Source organism: Grus americana, chromosome 5, assembly GCF_028858705.1.
Source record: "Grus americana isolate bGruAme1 chromosome 5, bGruAme1.mat, whole genome shotgun sequence".
In the NCBI taxonomy this organism is placed as follows: Eukaryota; Metazoa; Chordata; class Aves; order Gruiformes; family Gruidae; genus Grus; species Grus americana.
The window spans coordinates 12,459,006-12,480,745 of NC_072856.1; the positions used below are offsets into that span (position 1 = coordinate 12,459,006).

Here is a 21,740-nt window from a genome sequence, read left to right on the forward strand (position 1 = left end):
TGTGGGGTTATATGCTCACTATGATACCTGCTTATCATTTTTTGGGTGGACTATCAAAATGTACAGAAGTAAAAGAAATGCTGTATTTTCTCATTTTTCAGTCATTTGATTTGCTACAAATTAATGAACAACAAAGTTGTTTTTAAAAAAGGTTTTGCTTTGATAATTAGTATACTACATTGGTTTTTTGTGTTCAAAAATTTGTTTGGGGGAAGATCTTAATTACAACAGCATTATTTTTTAATGAAGGTACGACACCATCTCTATTTGGAAGTAGATACTTGTGCGTGCAGAGGGATTTTAAACTGACAGACTTGTACTTTACAATTTTGGTTAGCTCATTAAAACCCACATTTTTTTCTTATGGTTCTGTAGTTGTGCCAGTAGCATTCAGCATACATTTTACTCTCAGCAGACTTGAAATCTCTGCTTAGGCTGATAGTTCAGCAGGCTCTGTCCTTGGTTCTTATAAGTATTTCCTTTGAAACCTGATGTCAGGGCCCTGAGCATGCCAACAGCCCCCCAAACCCCTCCTGTGGGGTTGAGCTGCCCTTGCTCAAGGTCAGCATTGATGTAGCACAGCTGTGCAACCTTGGTTCAGACTGCTGAGGAAAGAGCTGTGTGAAAGCTGTGGGAAGGAGTGGCTTGTTGACCTCTTTGCTTGGATGCTGCGCTTAAGCTCAGGCCATGCCTTTGGTCCTTGCCTGAGCCATGTTGCAGTGATGGCAACATGCCTCTCTGACCCAGATCCTCACCCATGAACTGGACATCCTTGCTTTATCTCAGGTCTCCTTCATGACCATGGTCTTGACTGGTGATCAGTGCAACTGATCTGACTGCCAGTGCTGGACCTGATCCTGACCCTGCCGTGCTGACTTGACTTCCTGGCTTGACCTCAGACCTTTCTCATCACTATGGGCTTGGCTGGCTATCTCGAGTTTTGGCTGAACCTAGCTGCTCTCAGCCAACCTACCCAACTCATCTTTCTCCAGGTACTGAGGGACTCCACCACTTGTTGGTGAGGGCACTGCTCCTTCCCACCTTGTTTCCATACTTGGCACCTGCCTTGCCTTCTGTTATGGACCAGTGTGCCATTGTTGGTCCCTGGCAGCTGCTGGTTCTTCAGTTTTCACTGTTTACCTTCTAAAAGTCTTGAGAAAGTTGATATTTGGATATTAGTTCTTCACAATAAGTCTTGATCCCTTGGATACTAAAAATCAAGCTGTGCAAGTCTTACAAGAAATGTAGTCATGCACCCCTACCTGCCTGGTATGGTTTGATCCTGAGGAAGATGTCTTTCTTGATCTTGAAATATGCACACTGGTCAGATTTTCAGCATTCTGCAATAAAACTGACTTTGTCTGTTAACAACCTTTCCAACATTTTATTGCTTCCCAACACACTACCTCAGAAATTATGATGTGAGCTACTGGAGCATGATTGTTTATGTATCACAAAGATAAACATCCCACAGTTCAGCAACTGTTGACCTATGGAGAATGCAGAGAAATGATCTGGTGAAGATCATCTGTAATTTTCTGTTTCAGTTCGAAGTACAAAGAAATCACTGTGCTGAGTCAGACTTCAACACCACTACACATCAGAAAAGTTCAAGTGTGATATATTTTGCTTTCCTGAAGAAAAGGAAGATCTTGTAGTCTGCTGACTGTCACAATTTAGGGTGCAAATTAGTAGACACGTATATGCCAAAAGCGTTCAGTATTAGCAGCGTTCTCAAAGGTGAGTGATTTACAAGATTATTAAGGTTAAACTGCATCCTTTATAGGGGAGAGGCTGAAAAGTTTAGTTAATTGTCACATGCACGCTGTGTTGGGTTTGCGTGGCAAGCTTTTGGTAGCGGGGGGGCGGGGGGGTGTGCTACAGGGGTGGCTTCTGTGAGAAGCTGCTAGAAGCTTCCCCTGTGCCTGACAGAGCCAATGCCAGCTGGCTCCAAGACGGACCCGCCACTAGCCAAGGCCAAGCCAATCAGCGCCTCTGTGATAACATATTTAAGAAGGAAAAAAAAACAGTTAGAGGGAGCTTTTGCAGCCGCAGAGAGGAGTGAGAAGATGTAAGAAACTCTGCAGACACCAAGGTCAGTGCAGAAGGAGGGGCAGGAGGTGCTCCAGGTGCCAAAGCAGAGATCCCCCTGCAGCCCGTGGTGAAGGCCATGGTGAAGCAGGCTGTCCCCCTGCAGCCCATGGAGGAAGGATGAGGGGGTGTAGAGAATCCACCTGCAGCCCATGGAGGACCCCACTCTGGAGCAGGTGGAGGCACCTGAAGGAGGCTGCAGCCCTGTGGGAAGCCCGTGCTGGAGCAAGCTCCTGGCAGGACCTGTGGACCCGTGGAGAGAGGAGCCCACGCCAGGGCAGGTTTGCTGGCAGGACTTGTGACCCATGCTGGAGCAGTCTGCTCCTGTGAAGGTCTGCACCCCATGGGAGAGACTCATGTTGGAGCAGTTCATGAAGGACTGTAGCCCGTGGGAAGGACTCACGTTGGGGCAGTTAGTGAAGGACTGTCTCCCGTGAGAGGGACTCCATGTTGGAGCAGGGGAACGATGAAAGGAGTCCTTCCCCTGAGGATGAAGAAGCAGCAGAAACAATGTGTGATGAACTGACCGTAACCCCCACTCCCCGTCCCCCTGTGCTGCTGGGGGGGGGACGGAGGTTGAAGCTGGGAGTGAAGTTGAGCCCGGGAAGATGGGAGGGGTGGGGGGAGGTGTTTTAAGATTTGATTTTATTTCTCATTCCTCTACTCTGTTTTGCCTAGTAATAAATTAGATGAATTCCCTCTCTCAGTTCAGTCTGTTTTGCTCATGATGATAATTAGTGAGTGATCTCTCCCTGTATTTATCTCAACCCATAAGCTTTTCGTTGTACTTTTTCTCCCTTGTCTAGTGAATGAGGGGAGTGATAGAGTGGCTCTGGTGGGCACTGGCCCCCAGCCAGGGTCAACCTACCACACGCACACCCGTGCAAGATCATAAGACACTGTGCCAAGTGCCCTCCATCATAAGTCCTTAAGTTATTTTCTTCTTTTTTGATAAGGGAGGGCTTAAATACCAGCATGGAGATTTTCTAGAATAACTGGATCCAAACACCGTTTTGCATTTCTTATAGTCAACAGGAAGCAGGGTGCAGGTATTTTGCCTTTCCCAAAAGCACAACCCAATTGCGCTTCTTATGCTTGTGGATACTTGAATAAATCTACAGTTTCAGAAGAGAGTAGAGTTCAACACAAAATAATTCAGTGCTGACTTGACTGTAAGTCAAAGGATGCATGTTGGCTAGTGACATGATATCTGAATGACACTTGCTTCTAGTTTGTTTTTCCAAGGAAATAGGTGTACTTGGTCCATAGTTAAGCACTGGGATAATTATTCATAAAAAAACATAAGGTAAGTAACAGATCATAATGTGAATTCAGCTGCTAATTACTTCTGTTGGTATTATTGTTAATAACTTAAAATAAATTTTACCTTTTTTCTTTTTAAGAATGATCAAACCCAGAAATTTCCTCTGTTAGCCCAGTATACAGCTAGGTTGGGCGTTTATGGTACGTGAACTTACAGCAGTAACATTTGGCAGTCCTGGTTGGAGCCAGGTTATCTGCACTAGTTTGTACGTAGGGAAAGTAAAGCTGGTTGACTTGAATCATCTGGCAGTGCTCCTTCACAGAGGGAGTAGGTGCCTGAATTCCTTGGCTCTTACCGTGATGGAGGAGCTTGGATAGAACTGTCAATAATTCCGGTTGGAAAGGATCTCTGAAAGTCAGAAGGTCCTATCCCATAGTCTCAGTAGGCCCACTTCAGAGTTAGATCAGGTTGGTCATGTAGACACAGATTGTGGAACAACTGATGCATATTAATGTTTGGGAGCTTGAGTATTTCTTCAGGCTGTGGGCAAAAATATGTGAGAAGCTCTTAGCTTAATGTCTGTAAATGTAATATTTTGGCACATAGCTTAATCTTTAACAGTCCACTTTGATATATAGCTCAGCCCATTCTTGTTCAGCTCTCTCAAAAGACCCCAGAGTGTACAGCAATTTTTCAGCCTAATGTTTTGCTGAACAGGGATATCCATGGCTACCTATTAAAATTCTCTTTGACTTTATGTAGTGACAGCTCTTATTTTATAGATTTGCACTCTCATCTGATATACCTCGAATGATTCCTAAAGCAGATGGATCTTGTATGGAACCCCGTCAGGAAAGCAATAGGAAGTAGATCTACTTTTGTGATTAGGATTTTTTTAGGTAATATTTGACATTTTATACTTAAAAACAACCCCAGCAATGACTCTTTGTAATAGAGTTGTCATTTTCATATAACTTTCCTATACATTTTATAAGATTATATAACATTAAAATATAATTAATTTTACCAGGATTATTAGAAACTACCTATCCAATCAAAAAGGGAAAAACTGAGTTATGATGTTCATCAAATTAGCTAACTTTTGTGTTAGCTAATTTTTAAACTGACAATACTTTAGGACATGCTATGCTTTACGTTTTTATTCTGAATGAAAGTAGCTCTACTGTGTAAAAAGTGTAGCCTTCTCTACAAAACATAAATCCAAAAAATCACCCAAAATCTGAAAGGAATATTTACATTGTTGGTCATATTATTGCTCATACTGGCTTTTAAAGGCTGCTTTTTGAATAATGTTAGGTTTTTCTGTTGTATTTTATCCTTTTATTTTGCTCTATGTCATAGACCATATGTGTTAGCATTTGCTGCTTTTTACATCAATATTGTTCGGAGAGGGGAGATTGTGGGTACGCCTGCTTCAGCTGCAGAAAATGGTGAGCATCAAGAACAAACTAATATAAAGAAGTCATGAATCAATTAAGGCTGGAAGGTAAAAGATTATTTCAAACTGTAGGAGGAGAAAAATTCTGAAACACCTTCAGTTGTGAGTAGTAATGACAAGCAGTATCACTGCATTTCAGATGAAGCTTGATCAATTTGGGATTGTCTGATAGAGTCATGACAGCAAAAGACTGGACTCTCTCACTGTTTATAGACCCTTCAGTCCCGTATTTCTAAATCCAGGATATATTAAAATACCCAGAATTTTTGCTTTTGACTACATTTGTTGACACTTTGAGGAATGTTTTCTGTAATGCAATAGTTTCTCATTATTTTAATTCTGGTTTAAGGGAGATACAGTATTCAGTCCATCATGTGGTGTACTTCATGCCAACAGATGACTATATTGAATTACTGTATAAATGGGAAAAGACATTCCTGATAAATATATATGTGTATTTGTATGGCTGGGAAACATTATGAAAGGGTCACTGCACAGTCAGCACGTGAGCTGACTTCAACTTGTTGACTGAGAAAATCCTAGTGTCTTCAGCATAGAGCAAGAGTAGTTTATATTTTAATACTTCATTATGTTCAGAAATAATGTAAGGGCAGCTAAGCAATGAGGGATTTCATCTGCACAGCAATGAAGTGACCAAATGCAGCATTTTCAGTACAGTAATACCTATAACTGAGAGATGCACTAAGTGTCAATGTGGTGCCCTTTCCACCTCTCATGATTGTTATGAGACCTCAGTGGTATGAGCCAGAACTTTTTTTACCTCTGTCAGGTTGTTTACAAACTTCTTACCCAACTCACTCAATTTCTTCTCTTTCCATGAGATGTCACGTATCGTGCAGTGGGAAGATATATACCCTTTGTTGGAATTAAGTAGCATGTATGATTAAATGAAATTAAGACAGTTTTATTGAAGTATATAATCAAGAAACTTCTAATCACTCTTTGATCTTAATAAATTGTGTACTCTCCAGCCTATGGAACCTGGCACTGCATGTTGCATGAGTGTATGCTGCTGGCTTATGTTGTAGTTTCAGTTTAAATCCCAATGGCCAGTGAGCTGTGATTAGCTCTGTAACCCAGCAAAAGAGAATTTGCCGTTCAAGCTTTCCAAGTAGATTTGTGTAGTCTGTCAAAGAACAAATAGATTACCAAGGGATTTGAAGTGGCATTTACTGCTAATGGGCCCATACTGCTGCAACAGCAGAACAAGACAACAGTGTTCTTTTAGATGCTGTTGGAACTAAAGGGATATTGTGATAGTGAGTTTTGTACAGAGACTCTTCTGCACTCCCAAGTAACTGCGCTTTGTGGACAGTCACTGAGGCTTCATTTCCCCAGCAGCATAAGCTGCCAGGCAGCTGATCCCGTTTGTGAATTTCCAGTTGCACAGTCCTGCCCCGTCTCCTGTGCTGAAGTGTGGTGCTTGGCTCACCAAGTTAACAGAAAATATTTGGAGCGTGGAAGGAGGGAAAGTCATTTCTGTTTTCTGTAAGCAGTCTCTTTCAAATAAGATGAAAGATAATAAAATTATGTATTACTGTTTGCTGTATAACAATAAGGTGAAATTTTTTAAACTCTTAAGAGAAAATGTCTTTTGAAAAATTTGAGAAGACAGTAAATGTCTATTTATAGTAGGACTTCAGAAAACACCTCTCAGAAGAGTGAGAACAAATTATTGTTTTCCAGAGATAAGAAAAATGTAAATTCTAAAAAGTGAATGTCTAATAAGTAAATGAACAACTTTAGAAAAGGCAAAAGAGGCTTACCTCTGCTTATAGAAAATACTGAAGCAGATCCTACTTGGAAAAGATTTCTTTCTACTTTTGCTGGTATGAATGCAGAAATAGCTTTTATCATTATTCCAAAGCAAACTTGATAGCAGTTAAATCATAAGACCATGCAAAACTTCAAATTTTAAAACTTCAGTGTTAATACTTATGCTGAAGAGGAAAGAAAAAGTAGTTCAATAGAAATTTCACTCTATTTGTTCTTGTAAAATCATGTTTAAATTATTGCTATTTAGTTGCTATGTGGTCTGAGTTATCAGTATCTTGGGAGGTCAGAAAAATCTCAGACGATTTCATAAAGAAAGAATTTTTAAAGATCACTAAACATTTTGCAGAGAATCCAAATATGATCTTTTAAGAAAATAAAATTACTTTTTTCACTTTTCATGGTTATGGTGTTTTGCAGTTTCCTTTATTGAATATCTGTGGGTTTGTGCTCTGCGAATATCAATTGACAGTGGCTGAAGAAAGCTCTAACAGAGTATCTTGATGAGCCACCTCTGTTCTTGTTGTCTTTGCATGTGTTTGATTCCATTAATATAATACTTCAGTAGTTATGTCCCTTGAGAAAGACTTTGTAGTCCTTAGACAGGAAACAGATATGTTTGCAGTTTCTTGTGTATCCTTGACCATTTTTCCTGTGTACAGTTCAAGAATGACAATACTCTTCTCATTCTTAGATATTTTCTTTCTAAGGATCATAATGGTATTACTCTTGCTCTGCATTGTTTTCTTAAAGGACATTTTGTTAAAGGACATTTTTCTGCTTTAAATTAATCCAGTCAAATTATGAGTATCCATTTGCTCCATCAGGATTTAATTTGCAGTATTTCTACTAAAAATATTTTACAATCCATTACACATGTCAGTCTTTCCCATATGTTATACTGTTCTTTTTCATATTGCAGCTACTCGTAGTTTTGTAGGTTTAATTCTCTATTTTGCCTGTCAGCTTTATTCTTAGCTATGAGTGAAATACTTGCTTTTAAAATTTTATGTAAATAAATAAGCAATGTATTTATCTGGAATTAGTCGTCGTAGTTGGATTCAAATCACTCGAGACTTGCTATTCTACATGTAGCTGCAAAGATGACAAAAATATCCAGCATCGAGGTAGAAGTAATTAAGTGTTTTCATATGCTTCTTGTGTTGCAGATTTCATACCTTTAGCATATACCTTTGTATTTTCAGAAATTCTGGTTTGCACGTTGTGCCTATGAGTAAAGATTAAGGTGTCAAGATCAGGATCTGTGATATGCTGGTATCTGTAAGTGGGCATCACCATACCAGGTTTCTGATGCTACGTAGCTAACATGGCTAAGGCCCATAAAAAGGCTGTCATTAACGTGTAAAAATTGTTCAGGCTTTATTCCGAGACAGTTCTTGAATTGCTGAGGTTGACAATGAGGGGGTAAATGTAGCAATTTTATTTGGATTTGCCACTGCCCTGTAAGATAGCATACTTTGTTAATTAGCTTATAGGCAGAATGATTTCCAATAGTCTCTAAAAAGCCATGTTATAACTTTGCTTTCTATTCATCCTACCATGGCTTTGAATCTGCTCAGAAAAATTACTATTTCTTTGTTGTAATAAATTTCCTGATTTCTAATGTGAAATTTTAAAACCAAATTGTGTTATTTGAAATTTTTTAAACATTCTTTCTGAAGTTTATAATGTCTGTTGGTGGCTGCACAGAAATCCTCTTTTACTTTCAGATAATTTACCATATATGAATCGATTTGGACAACTGGTAAATTGCAGTACCTATTTTTGATTACTTAAATCAGCAGTTGCAAATAATTTCTCCTTCACATCAAATTGGGATGTTAGATTTGCTATCAAAATAAAGATGGATAATTTTGGCTAATTTAATTGCTATAAATAATCTTTGTAGCATGTGCTTATTTTTCCAACATATCTTTTGATGTATGTAGGAGAAAAGGTTTCATAAAATATTTGGTACAAACAATAAATTCATGTTTCTTAAAAGGGCAGTTCTAAAGAAGGAAAGTTGCGTATAAAAATTTCTGAAAATGTGGGGACATCTCAGTAGCACTCTCACACCTCTACTTAGGGAAATCAAGCAGTATTTCAATTCATTAGTATGAATCAGTTACCCCAGTCCATTCTTTAACAAAATTCTTTCATTGAGTTTTGGTTAGTGTGGGCCTGTGAGGGTTATACAGAAATTCTGTATCCTGATAGTAGTTTTGTACAGGATTACTGTTTATCTCTACGTATGACTTTCTCAGGGCTGGAATACTAGATATTTATCCTAAACAAATATGGCATTTACCTCCCTGCCATGTGAGTACTTTCTATATACGAAACCATGATTTGTCTATTTTATCTGCCGTTGTCTTTTCTGCTTTATTGAGAAAACTCACTCAACACACTCATATAAGTCTTGCACTTATCAGTCTCCCATTGGATATGTATAGCTTTAAAACTGTGCATATGAAATGGTTTTGCACTTCTGTCTTTCAGGGATAAAGACCTTATTATCTAAATATTTTATTATTAATTGTCTTAAGCTGTATCTTTGTCTCTGAAAAAAAAATAATTTGCTGATTGTGTTCACTCAGTGAATTGACAGAGTTGTATTTGAAGACTCAAGAAATCCAGAGGGCTTTTGCTGCTCCTTTAAGTAGGTTGCAGAGGGATTTAATGAAATTGGTAATAATGAAGTGATATCAACATGCAAATGACAGACATCACCATGTGTCTTTCTAAACAGATTATATACTGTGCTTAATCCCTGTTCCCTTGTGCCTGTGTAATTTTTGGTTTGGATGACAACTGTCTGCTTGACTCTGTTGACAGAACACAGTTGATATTGTTAGACTTTGGGGGAGAAGTAGTGGTAGGAATATTTATCCATCAGCTGAAGAGATCTTGGGTTTTTATATACACTCATTTTCACAGTCTCTTTGGTATGCTGTTTAATGATCAGTTGGCTTTTATGGCATTTTTACCAGAATCTTCCTATATGGTCCTCCTTGTTCCTTACCTCTTCCCACCCTCCCCAAAGGCTGGTTGTAGAGATGCCTTTGTTCTGCCCTGCTACTTACAAAGAACAGGCAACATTCAGGGTCCAGATACTGAATTGTCTTCGCTTCGGTTCCAAAATCAAAAGTTTATCTCTAAAAATGTGTTTTGATTTCAGTACTGCTTGTCACACCCATGTTTGCTTCTGTGTGCTCAGAAATTAGTATGAACGCTTTATTCATGAAATGTTTGATTCTTTGAGGGAGTCTTAGCTGAAGGCTCTGTGCTTTAGAGACTGTTTCTCTTCCTCTTTACTCTGACAAAGACCAAATAAATTAATCTCTTGGGGTACCTGTCTGGCTCATGTTCTCTGTTACCCAGCCAGAAAGCAGGATAAATTAACCCTAACAAAACTCTGCTGGCACAGCTAGATTGCTCTCCATTTGCGAGCAAGTTTGGCTATGATTTAAGTACGTAGTGTGCAGTGCAGTCCTACTCTAAGAACTGCATACTTTTCTAAATGTTAATTGATCCTGAACTGAGTGACAAAGCAATTTTTTGGGGTTTGTTATAACCGTGTGTAGTTGAGTGGAGATACTGAGTAATTTTCGGATTGATAAACAAAAGCAATTTGGCAAGGATTACCTATATGAGTATTGAGTACAATTGTTGGCTCTTATTTATTAGTTAAGCTTGTATTTTGTTCATTAGCAGTGCTATGCAGCTACATCTAAAAATAAAAATGAAAAGAGTTTTGTTTTTCTCTACTTTTTTCCCAGTTATCTGTAGAGCTTGACACTGCCTGGCACAGAACTTGGACTATGCGCTCTCCAGTGGCCTTTCAGAAAGGCTTTTCAGTCTTTGTTGACCCATTTCCTGGATTAGTCTGGCTAAGTTATGGATTATTTTGTCTATTAAGCTTTTTCTTGTGTCCAGTAATTCAAGAATGGTACATTGGCATAATAATGTATTCAACTAAGTTGAGTTTCCAAATCTCATGTTTATAACTCTTTACAAAAGTCTGAAGAAGTTAGTGATAATATTTTCATTTCATGCAATATAGAGGAGAGTTAATAATTTGTTGAGTACACTTTGTGTTTGGGGGTTTTTTTTAATCATGCTTAAATAAATACTTAAATTCTAGAACAACAGGAAGCAGGCAGAATGATACATTTGTTGATGTAGGATGTCAGATAATTTAGAACAAATTACAGATTCTTTAAATACTTGAAAACAGTGAAGGTCAGGAAGCCTCCATTCAAATTTTTCCAGCATATGTATAATATTTTACAGGATGTCTGTCTGTGGACTGCAAAAGAGTAATCTGTAAAAATCAACTTGTTTGTTGTTTTTCGTGTTGTCTATTTATGCCCTGACAAATTAGCATCGGATGTAGTGTGGAGTCTGAAGACCAGTATACGGTTCAAGGTTACAGACAGACGCGATTGTGTCTTGTAGCATGAGGAAACTGGGCTCAGGCTATTATTTGGAACTGTTTGTTTTCAGTAAACACCATGCAAGGCTTGAAACAACACCTTGGTGGCTGGGTCAGATAATTTAATCCATGGTTTAAATGATTTTAAAAAGGAAAGTAATTAAAAGTCTTACTGTTTATAATTTGTTTTGATTCTGTCAGATGAAAATTTCCTTCACAGTCATTATATTGCTCATATTCCTGAAAACATATATTTCAAAGTACATGTGGAGCAATAATTTTGTATTGAGTTAGTGGCTATCATCTTGAAAATAGGAACATTACAGATTAGATGTCTGTACTGTACACTTGATTTTATTTCTTTTATACTCTTCTATATTGTATATAGAGTATGGGGGGGGGGGGGGGAATAAAAAAGAGAGGGAAGGAAAACAACTGGTACCAAAGCAGCTATCTGGGCTGTACAAATTTTTCAGTCAGTGGAAGTGGTTAGCCTGGGTTTCACTGTCCACGTGTGTTTCCAAATTGAGTAGCCTGTTTTCAAGAAGTTGGTCAATATTGGCAATTAGTTTCCTAATGGAAGAGCACTTCTATTATGCAACCCCACCCCCGAAACCCAAACACCCTCTCCCAACCCAAAACAAAAAAACCCCCACCCCACCAAAAACTTCAGAACCTCTCCTTAGGTATTAATTTCATATTTCTTAGACTGTGAAACTTTCATTCAGGAAAGAAAAGAGTAAGAGCCAGTGAAGTTCTCACTTTAACTGGTTTTTGTGAAAGATACCTAAAGAAATGACCTTGGTTAATTTTTGGTGAGATTTTTTGTACTGTATTGTTATTTCTTGTAAGTTACTTCTGTATTTTTATATGAACTCTGATTACATGGGACAAGTCAAATACTCTTATTGTGGTGTAGTCATTTGTATTGTAGGTACCTTGCAGAAATGAAAAAAAAAAAAAATTAAATGCAAGCACACAAGATTTCTAGTCTCTTTTTTCTGTTTCTGCTGTAGTGTGGCCAGTTTTGGTGAGATGTCTTTCTGCTTATTATGCATTCAGAACACAGAAAATGGCCGAGAGAATTTAGAAATAACTTTCAGATGGAGATTCAATCAATTGAGAATTCCAGGTTTGGCTTGAAGTTAAGAGCATCTCTAAAGTTCTGTCAGTCCCCAGATGTGCAGACATGGTGTGCAGGAGCTCTGTATCCTGCACTTGGTTCTCTGCTGCCCTGCTGAGGTGTTTCTTTGTGCAGGGATTTGAGGCAATGCTAGATTGCACGGCAGTAATGTACGTAGTTCACAGCTGCTTTTCACTGCTTTTTCCAAGGCCCTGCTAACTTGGACACGTGACAGGGACTGCTGAACTGGAGAGACAATGCTTCTTACCACTTTTGATATGTGAGCAGCTGGCCAGTGAGCTTTTCTTGCCCCTACCAGCCTGTTTCCTTGATTTGGTGGTGGCTTTCATTTGCCCCTGTTGGATATTTCCCAGTCTCCTTACTGTGTTCCACACACACACACACACTATTCCTTACAAGACCTGCTGATTTATGAGTGAGATGTGTTTAGATGCTCTCAGTTTTGGTCACTTTCATAAGTTCTGCAAACAAAGCCATGCTTTTGTCTAACTCAGCAAAGCTGGGGCTACATCTGGTGCCTTCATATCACAGCAAACATTTCAAATTCATCTTCCATGGCCAGTTATAATGTAGTGAACATCTGAGAGAATAACTAGCAGAATGTAATAAAAACATGTCTGCAGTAAATATTCTTGTGTGTGGCATCAAGTTTATGAGTGATAGTTGCTAAAAATAGTCATCTTAAATATCAAATTATATTAGTGCTGATTAAGCTACAATGAGAAATGTCTTCGTGGACTGCAAACTGAAGCTTTATCTGCAGCCACTATTATACAGCAAAACTGGACTAATTTCCCAAGTGAAACTATGAAAGCCTCACAAACTGTATCATCACTGCTTAATAGTGTAACACAAAACATAACAAACACCCCCCCACCCCCCCAAAACAAAACGCATTGGTTTATTTCTTTTTTTTCCCTTCTTTTTATTCCACTAAGTGTTGTATTTTGAGTATAGTCCCTTTGTCCTCCAGTAAAACCTTGGGAGGAAGGTAGAACTTGTGAACTCCAGGCTTACTGTAGTTGAGTTCAGGTGACACACCTGTTGTTGTGGGGGGTTTGGGGGGTTTTTTTGGGGTTTTGTTTTTTGTTGTTTTTTTTTTTAATAAAGAAGACCTTATTTTTCTGGTTACTGAGAACATACTCTATTAGGTAGAAAAATTGAAGTTCAGAGTTTTGACCTGCCTTCTAAAATAGTGTACATGAATTTGGGTTCTGAAAAGAAACTAGCAGGAAAAATCAGCAAGAAGAAAAAAATTACACTGACAAGAGATCCAAAATTTTCTGTTGATTGAAGACGCTACCAAAATCCATTTCTTAGAGTGGTAAAGATAAAAATCTAACAGACATACTGCTATATATGAGTATGAAGATTACCTATATTAGATATACAATAGCGTATCATATTTAGTAGTCTGTAGGAGACTGTGAGATCTTGTCATTTACAGCCAATGTGTTCTTATTTTTTTTAATAGAACAAAAACCCCCAATATAACCCAACTATTTTGTGTTGGCTTCATAGACAGGTATCAACACTAGAGAGAGTGGTTTATGCACGTCTTTTTAGATGGCCAGTGTTCAAATACTATGAAGTACTTGCAGGTGTCCTCTTTATACATAAGCAAAATCTTGATTTCTACTTCAATCATGTATTTTCTAGTAAAATTTTTGTATTTTTCTAAGTGCTCAGTTATTATGTACTATTGAGAATGGTGTATTGTTTTGATATCTGAGGAGGAAGTCTATATTCAGAAGAAATTTCAAGTTAAAAATTTGGATACTGAATAAGTTTTAGGACTTTTAAAGTTATTAGAATTAAGGTATTCCTTCCAGAGTCATGAATCATTGTAATCCACAGCAAGAGAATATCATATAGCTAGAAAAAGGGCTATATTCTTACACAGCTTTAATTGCATACCTTCAATAAAGGAATGTGTCAGTTCTTTGTAAAACACAGTTTAAAGTCAATAACATCCAGAAAATATTTTAGAACTGTTACCTCAGCCTAGGTTGCAGTTTTAAGATGTGCAAAATGGAAAACCATCTCTTTCAAGAATTTTTAGTTACAGACATTTTGATTGCAAGAGGGTTTTTTGGGTTTTTTTAGAGAATTTAGTTTTACCAAGTGTGAATATATGCCAAAACATTATAGGTTTATAAAGGATTGTTTGAGAAATTTTGTGTCTGATTATAGGAAAAAAGTGTCAGATGTTTAAAAAAATATATTCCTAAGTGTCTTAATAAGATATTTGGCGTGGAATGAAATGGTGTAAAAAGCCCACTTGGCTTGAAAACAAAAACTTAGTTTAAACCAAAAAGTATACTCCAAAACAGTCTTTAAAATCTTCTGAGAAAGGAACAAGGGCAGTTTTGCATAAAAAGGGCAATTCAAGTTTTTAATGTCTTACAGAGATTTTTTTAAGTGGGCAGCAGTTTCTAACTTTGTGTTCAAATATATACATTCCTTCGTACATACATACAGAAGAGAGGACGCTATTTTTCAAGTTAGCTTCTAACCATTCACTGATGAGTGCTGTTTCATTCACATGAGGAAACTAGTTAGATTTTTTTATTATTAATTTTTTTAAACCATTATCCTTACATTGTATATTACAAAGCAGTTTGTTTTATACTGGCACAATATTAATTATGCCACTGAAAACAATAGCAAATATTTGCAACAGTAACTCACTCAGTGTTACAACAAAGCCTTCTGTCCTTGAGTCCTCTCAAGTCTCTGCCTTTGATTTCATGAGTATGTCCTTAGGATTCTTGGAGAATGGCGTTTGAAAGCACAAGCTATTATGTTATTGTTTGACTTTTCATCCTAAGAATTAAGTCTTTTTCTCAACAACCCTCTCTGAATCCTTGTCCCTTTCTATTTATGAACCAAGCTCCACTCCAGCAAAGCGAATTCTCATACAACATCATAGAAAAAAAAGATTTGTCAAAGCATGTAATAAAGATTACTTAAGCAAAACAAAGTGCTAATTATCATATGAAGAGTGTAGCTCTCAGTAGTCACACTTGTTATTGGGAAGATTATTGTAAGATAAGTAGTAGCTTTGTAAAGGTAATACAGGCTGTCTTAGTGATAACATAAGCTATGTCCTCAGGGAAACATCATACATTCCAGCATATTTCAGGAAATTTCATAAATTTCAGCATATCTCACATATCTCAGACATGTTTGCTTCTCAGGATGGGACTTTGTTTTAAAGGAAATATATTTTTGGTTTTCCCTGAAAGGACATGGCTTGGTCTCCTAGGTAAATTATATTGTCTTAAAAAAAAACCCCATCATCTGATTCATGAGTCTGACCCTACCTAGTTCTGGTGGGGTTTGTTTAAACAGACAGCTCTTCTTTAACGTAGCCGCCTAATGACATGTGCGCTCTTACTGCCCTTTTTTAACCTTGTGACTCCTAGAATGCTCTCTATGGAAAAAGTAGGAATGTATTTACTAGGAAGTCTTTGTAATTTTCTACACACACGCACATGCACCCACCCACCTCTCTCCCCACCCCCCACTCCCCCCCAAGGAGATACATAAAGATTTAGAAGTTAAGCCTGGATCAGTGACCAGAATTGAATTCTAGATACACAGCAGGCCATGCAAAAGATACACATAATACTGTTTGAAGTCATTAATAAGAATTGCTGGGATTTGTGCTGAGAAGAGGAAGTCCTTGAAAGTGGTATGGAAAGGAAGATATAATATAATATATTTGAAATGTAGAAATACATTCAGATAGTATTTTAGCAACCTGAAAAACAGAATGTAAGCTGCACTAGTTAAATAAACAGTAGAAAAACTTGGTATTTGGCAATTTATGCATTTATCGTATGCATTTTGAAAATTCCTCCAGAAAATGGTACATTTTAATGTAATTTTGATTCTTTTGGCACATTGTTACAGTTCTTTATTTTTGTTTTTATTTTTTAAGGCATCCAAAATGTACTCAGCTTATTCTGTGCCGTGCTTACAGAAAATAAGGTTCTCTTTCACTCGGCAAGTTTTCAGAGGCTCAGTGATGCCTGTAGGGCTCTGGAGTCTTTGATGTTTCCCCTCAAATATAGGTGAGTTGAATTTTGATTCTTTGAACTCTTTGCCTAATTTTGTAACTCTTTGTATAACTTACATTACATTGTCATTAACAAAAGGAGTTGTTTTTTTTCAAATAAGCAAAGGTTTTCATGATCATATATGTAAGTCCTAATCTGTACACATCATTAATAAAACCTGATTGCACTATGACAGCGGAAACAATTAAAGGAAAAACATCCTACCTACAAATACAATAGAAACTCTAATCGCAACATCAATTGGATGGTAGAACTTGACAGTGATGATCCATGAGTAAATGCACGGAAAAGATATGGAGGAGATCTAATAACAGCCTGCAATTAAGTAAGAAGAGGTGCATGAAGAGAGAATGAGAGACTTGGGTCATAAACTGAAACAGGAGAGGGAGGTTTCTGACTATGCAGGGAAAACATGTTTTATTATGAAGATAGCTAAGCAGTGGAACATGGAGCCTGTGGAACTTCCATGCCTGTAGGTTTTCAGGACCCAACTAGACAGAAGAACCCAGGATAACTTGATCTGGATTCAGTCTTGACCCTGCTTTGAGCAGAAGGTTGGACTAAATGATCTCCTGAGGCCGTTTACAACCCAAAAGATTCCATGGTTCTAAGATAACATCTGCATTAGCTTGTATCACAGGTTTAAGTCACTGACAAATGTCCAACAGAGAATGAATTTAAATCAACAAATCGATCCTCTCTAAAAAGCCACATCTGAATCCAGCATTTTAAAATGGAAAACTGAGTGTCAAGCTGTTTGGTTTTTTTTTAGGAAGACGACATCTAATTCTGACACATCTGTCTTAAAAGATACTTGTATTTTAATAGCATGGTTTTATTTAAAATATTTCAGAGATGAGCTTCATTTTAATACAGAATAAGAAGGGGAAAAATGTGAAAGTGAGTTTTGGAATATGTTTCTTAATGCTAAAATAGTGATGAATGTAGATTTTTAATAACTATAAATTAAGTGTTGAAATGCATGGATCAGTTTAAATCAGGAGTTTCCTGTTACTCTGATGAAAACACTAATATTTTCAAAAATTATCAAATCAAGTGAACAATATCTGAAATACAGAGTTCTGTACCTAAGGCTTAGTTGTCATTTCAATATCAAAGCAAAAAATTTCATTTAAAGATTTCTTATTAATGATATTTCATGAAAGGCTGAATTGTAGGTGTCGGGCCAAAAACTAGCCATGTTTTTAAAATGACAGTATTATCCGTAACTTTAGTGCCCCTACTTACCTAAAGGTTGTGGACAAACATAATGTCCATATAACATAAACGTTACAAATATTAATAGGCTTCTATTATTTTGCAAAATATACTTGTTTACAATAAATTGTAGATCCTATATTGTAATGACTTCTGGAGTTTACATGACAGATGTTCTTTCAACAGCATGGCGCTTTATAAAGAAGTATTTAATAAATTCTTTCATCTTTTGTATTTTTAAAATACAGGTATTTATAGTAAATTTAATACGTAACAGGAAGATTATTTTTTTATTTTAAAGGAAAAAGCTGCCCTATGTGAAAGGGTAGTCAGAAGCTTTTATTTGATTTTATTTATTCTTTTCACAGTTATCCCTATATTCCAATTCTTCCTGCACAGCTATTGGAAGTTCTCAGCTCACCAACACCTTTCATAATTGGCGTACATTCTGTCTTTCGCAATGACATTCATGAGCTTGTAAGTATTTCTACCCATCATATTCATAGTCACGATGTCATTTGTGATGTTTAGTTGCTGAGATTTTCTCTGCTTCAGGGATGTTTATGTCATATACGTTTAAAATATTATTGTAGAAAGCAAGGCAAGATAAGCAGGAGGAGAAAAAAGGAAAAGCATCGGTTCTTTTGTAAATACATTGAGACTACTGAGGAGGGAAATTATTTGATTCTAGTGCAGGATGGGAAGAAATAGATCCATTTCCAGCTTTGTCCTGTATTTTCATGAGTTTGAATAATTCACTCAGGATTTCCAAATGTATCCTCAATTATTTTATTTTAATCCTCACTTTTTAAGCACGTGCTTGGAGAAACTGAGCCAGAGTTACAGAGGTGCCTAGAAACATGTAATTTTACTTATGGTTGTCCTCACCCTCTTTTGCAAACAGCCTATTAAACATCTCAAATCACTGAACACAAATCTGGAACATCCAGAAACATAAGTTACTTTTGAAAGTTTGGCCTAATTTCACTCTCTTTGGTTTACATTCATTTTTCATGGCTGGATTCAGCAATATAAAGTATCTGGAGTATTTCCTTTATCAAAAGCATTCTAGACATTAAAGTTTGTACTGTTTTGTTTAACTCATGTGCAGATCATGAAATTTGAACTGTTTTTAAACTATGCTCACAGTATGCACTACTGATAATGTGTTTGTTTGTCCCTTACAGTTAGATGTAATCATAGCAGACCTGGATGGAGGCACAATTAAAATTCCTGAATGTATTCATCTTTCTCAGCTGCCAGAGCCACTGCTGCATCAGACTCAAATGGCGCTTTCTTTAGTATGTTTTGATCCAAACCCCACTTTACACCCTCTCGCCTATTTTTAAAGAATGAAAAATTAATTTCACTATTAAATTGCTTTCAAACACTGGAAATGTGGGATTTAAAACTATGATTTGTGTCAACATTCCTGTTTTTAGAACAATTTATTATCTGAAGTTAGAGTTAATATCATCAGTAGTTTACTACTGAAATGTTTTTTCACTATTCAAGAGGTAGGTAGTGATTCTTCTTTCCTAATAATGATTTTTCAATGAGTTCAACCTCAGTATTTGAGCAGCATTGTTACTATTCAGTTTAGCTTCTTTTCTGTTTTTACAAATTTTTACTATTTTTGTCACAAGTTAGAAAAACACCTTATTTGGAGGCTTCTGAGAAAATCTTATCTTAGAGAAGAATTTTCTGTCTGTTAATCTGTATCAGATGAGTCAACTCTAAAATCCCTAACGGTATTGACTAGCTTCATTAACTGTAATAGGAGTTTTTGATAATTAGCTCACTTACAGAAACCTGAAGCTGAGAAATCAATCCCACCTTTATTTCCATACAGTCTTCATGATTTAACTTAATCTATTATTTGAGGTACTTATTATCAGTGAATATATAATTTGAGAAAGAAGAAAAAAAATAATTTATCCTTTCCTCAGCAAAATGAGGGAAAAAAATTTTGTTTAAAAAATTCTCTAGGTTTTGCATCCTGATTTGGAAACAGCAGATTATGCATTCCCTCCCCCACGAACAGCTTTATCACACTCAAAAATGCTGGTAAGATTTCTGTGTTATGTCTGACTTTAAGTAGAAAACTGTTGAAATTTTCGACTAACTTTCTTTTAAGAATTTCTACTTTGTGTTTTCTTTTCCATACCCATATTCTTTATAGTAGAATTGGTGGAGCAAAGAGATGCTATTGGACTTTGCATTCTGCCCTCTAATAGCATTCTAATGGGTTAGAAGTTTTTATAAACATATTTGTATTAATATGGAAGCACCGTACTGTCTTTTAATATTGCTGTCTATTGAGTTAAATCTGTGTCTCCTCAGTTTTGTAGAGCAGTAAAATTGCAGAATTTTACATGAGTGCACAAACTGGTCATTTTGTGTGTTTGTGTAAATGTTAAAATTATCTTTTAAAGACACACACACCCCAAAAAAAGAAGGTTCAGAAACATTAAAAATGTTCAAGATCTAGATTTTTAGAGTAGATATGAGTAAAGGTAGGAGTGGTAGCTGTGTCAGTAAAACACGTCACTGGTTTTACAATAATAATGATAATTATAATGCACTGTATGCTTGGACATATTGGGAAAGGATGGTTTTTAACCATACATGGTTAAATGGCTTTAATGAACCTCAGCCTGAACAAAATGGTATGTAATTGTCTATACTAAAAAAAGTTTGTGGAAAGTTTTCTGCTACAATTTGGTTATCTAGATTAAAATTAGTTGTGAAGCCATGATAACGACTTGGTAAAGCTGCTGGTTTTAGCTTGTAGGAGTGTCTAGAATTGAACTTGAGTTGGCAGTCCAAACTAAATGCCAAAAGCCAATTCAATTTAAGAACACACATTGGGTTTGTTGTGTAGGTGTATTTGAAAATTTAAAACTCAGAAGTGGTACAATGTATTTGTTGTTCTTATTTCTTGCTTTAAGATTTTGTTTTTTCATTGCTGAAGACAGGAAATGTCATCTAGATTTCACTTAAGCTAAAGACAGAATTCAGCTAAGATCTCACTTTCATTAGTGAAGTTATAAATTAATATAGTTTTGTATCAAAATAAGATTTTTGTTAAATCTGAAGGAAGCAACCATGCTTTCAAGTAGTCCAAAAAGTCAGGGTACAAATATACCTGTTAAAATCTAGAGAGCAGCCTGGACACAAAGAAAATGAGAATATCTCTCAGTAAAGTTAGCCCTTGCAAAATTAAGTTAAAAATAGAATAACGTTGGTCATTTCAGTGAAGAATAAAATGATGTCTAGAAAAATATTCCAATAGGACAGTTTTATAGAATCTTATATATTTCAAGCTTTAACTTCTTTAGATTGTGTTTACCTGTTGATCAGCTGTTTACTTGATTAGTTAATCTAATATTCTTTGCTGCTTGTAACTTTTTAAAGTTAGAGTTAGTTTAAAAAGTCCTTTGAGACGCCATAAAACCTGAGGTCTGAGTAAGTACCTGAGCTAAGATAAAATAACCTGGGTGACACAGGATTTCATCACAGTCTTCAGTTGCATCTGGGCCAGCTGAAGATGTCACTGCCCCAGGTCTGCCCCAGCTGTTCACATCATTTCCATTAACCCCTCGATGTTTATGTAAGCACTCCCTTACTCATTTAAACCAAAATAAACCAGGACTTTAAAGATCTACTGTTTAAAACTTTTTAGACTAACCTTGGCTTATTTTGGCTGCAATAGATTGGCAAGCAAAGACGGCCTGAGTTGGAGTCCTGGACAAGTAGCTGAACACACTGAGAGCAGCAGTCTCCTCAGCTGGCAGGGCCGCAGCGGATGATTGTGGTGATGCCTGTGACGCTCTCAGCCTGGTTCCCCCCGCAGCAGCAATGCCACCTTAGGCTCCTGAGCTTCCCTGACATCCCTGCCTGCTCCCATGGCACTGCTTCTGTAGTGCTGCAGGGCCACACTAATTTTAGGGAATAAATCCAGGCTAAAATACTCACTTTGCATTATTTAGCATTGGTGTTCTCTGATGGCAGTTCCTTCATGTGGTTCACCACATGACCACCCCAAGTTACACTTGCATTGCCCAGAGGCTGTCATGCAGGCATAGAAAAGAGGAGAAAATGGGTGAATATGTACTAAATTTATCATTACATCTGGGGACAGGTCAGTGAAACGGTAGTTTCATATAAGGTAACTTTATGTGTGTACAGGTATCTCCACTTCCATGCTACGCTGCTGTATTGTTTGATGAATTTGTAGGTGTTTC

General features: G+C 36.9%; 1 protein-coding gene across 7 annotated transcripts in view; it reads left to right on the forward strand.

The window, feature by feature from the left end:
- The window catches only part of SBF2 (SET binding factor 2), a 268,358-nt gene that overhangs the window by 137,180 nt on the left and 109,438 nt on the right, over nucleotides 1-21,740 (forward strand). For 6 of the 7 annotated variants that reach the window (XM_054826388.1, XM_054826389.1, XM_054826392.1 and 3 more), the window contains 4 exons: nucleotides 16,137-16,269; nucleotides 17,862-17,970; nucleotides 18,681-18,794; nucleotides 19,483-19,560. In XM_054826388.1, coding sequence (XP_054682363.1) covers nucleotides 16,137-16,269; nucleotides 17,862-17,970; nucleotides 18,681-18,794; nucleotides 19,483-19,560 — 434 coding nt within the window. Of the gene's footprint in view, nucleotides 1-10,421; nucleotides 12,179-16,136; nucleotides 16,270-17,861; nucleotides 17,971-18,680; nucleotides 18,795-19,482; nucleotides 19,561-21,740 lie in introns of those variants that run through there. The other variant, XM_054826393.1, reaches the window with a different exon arrangement.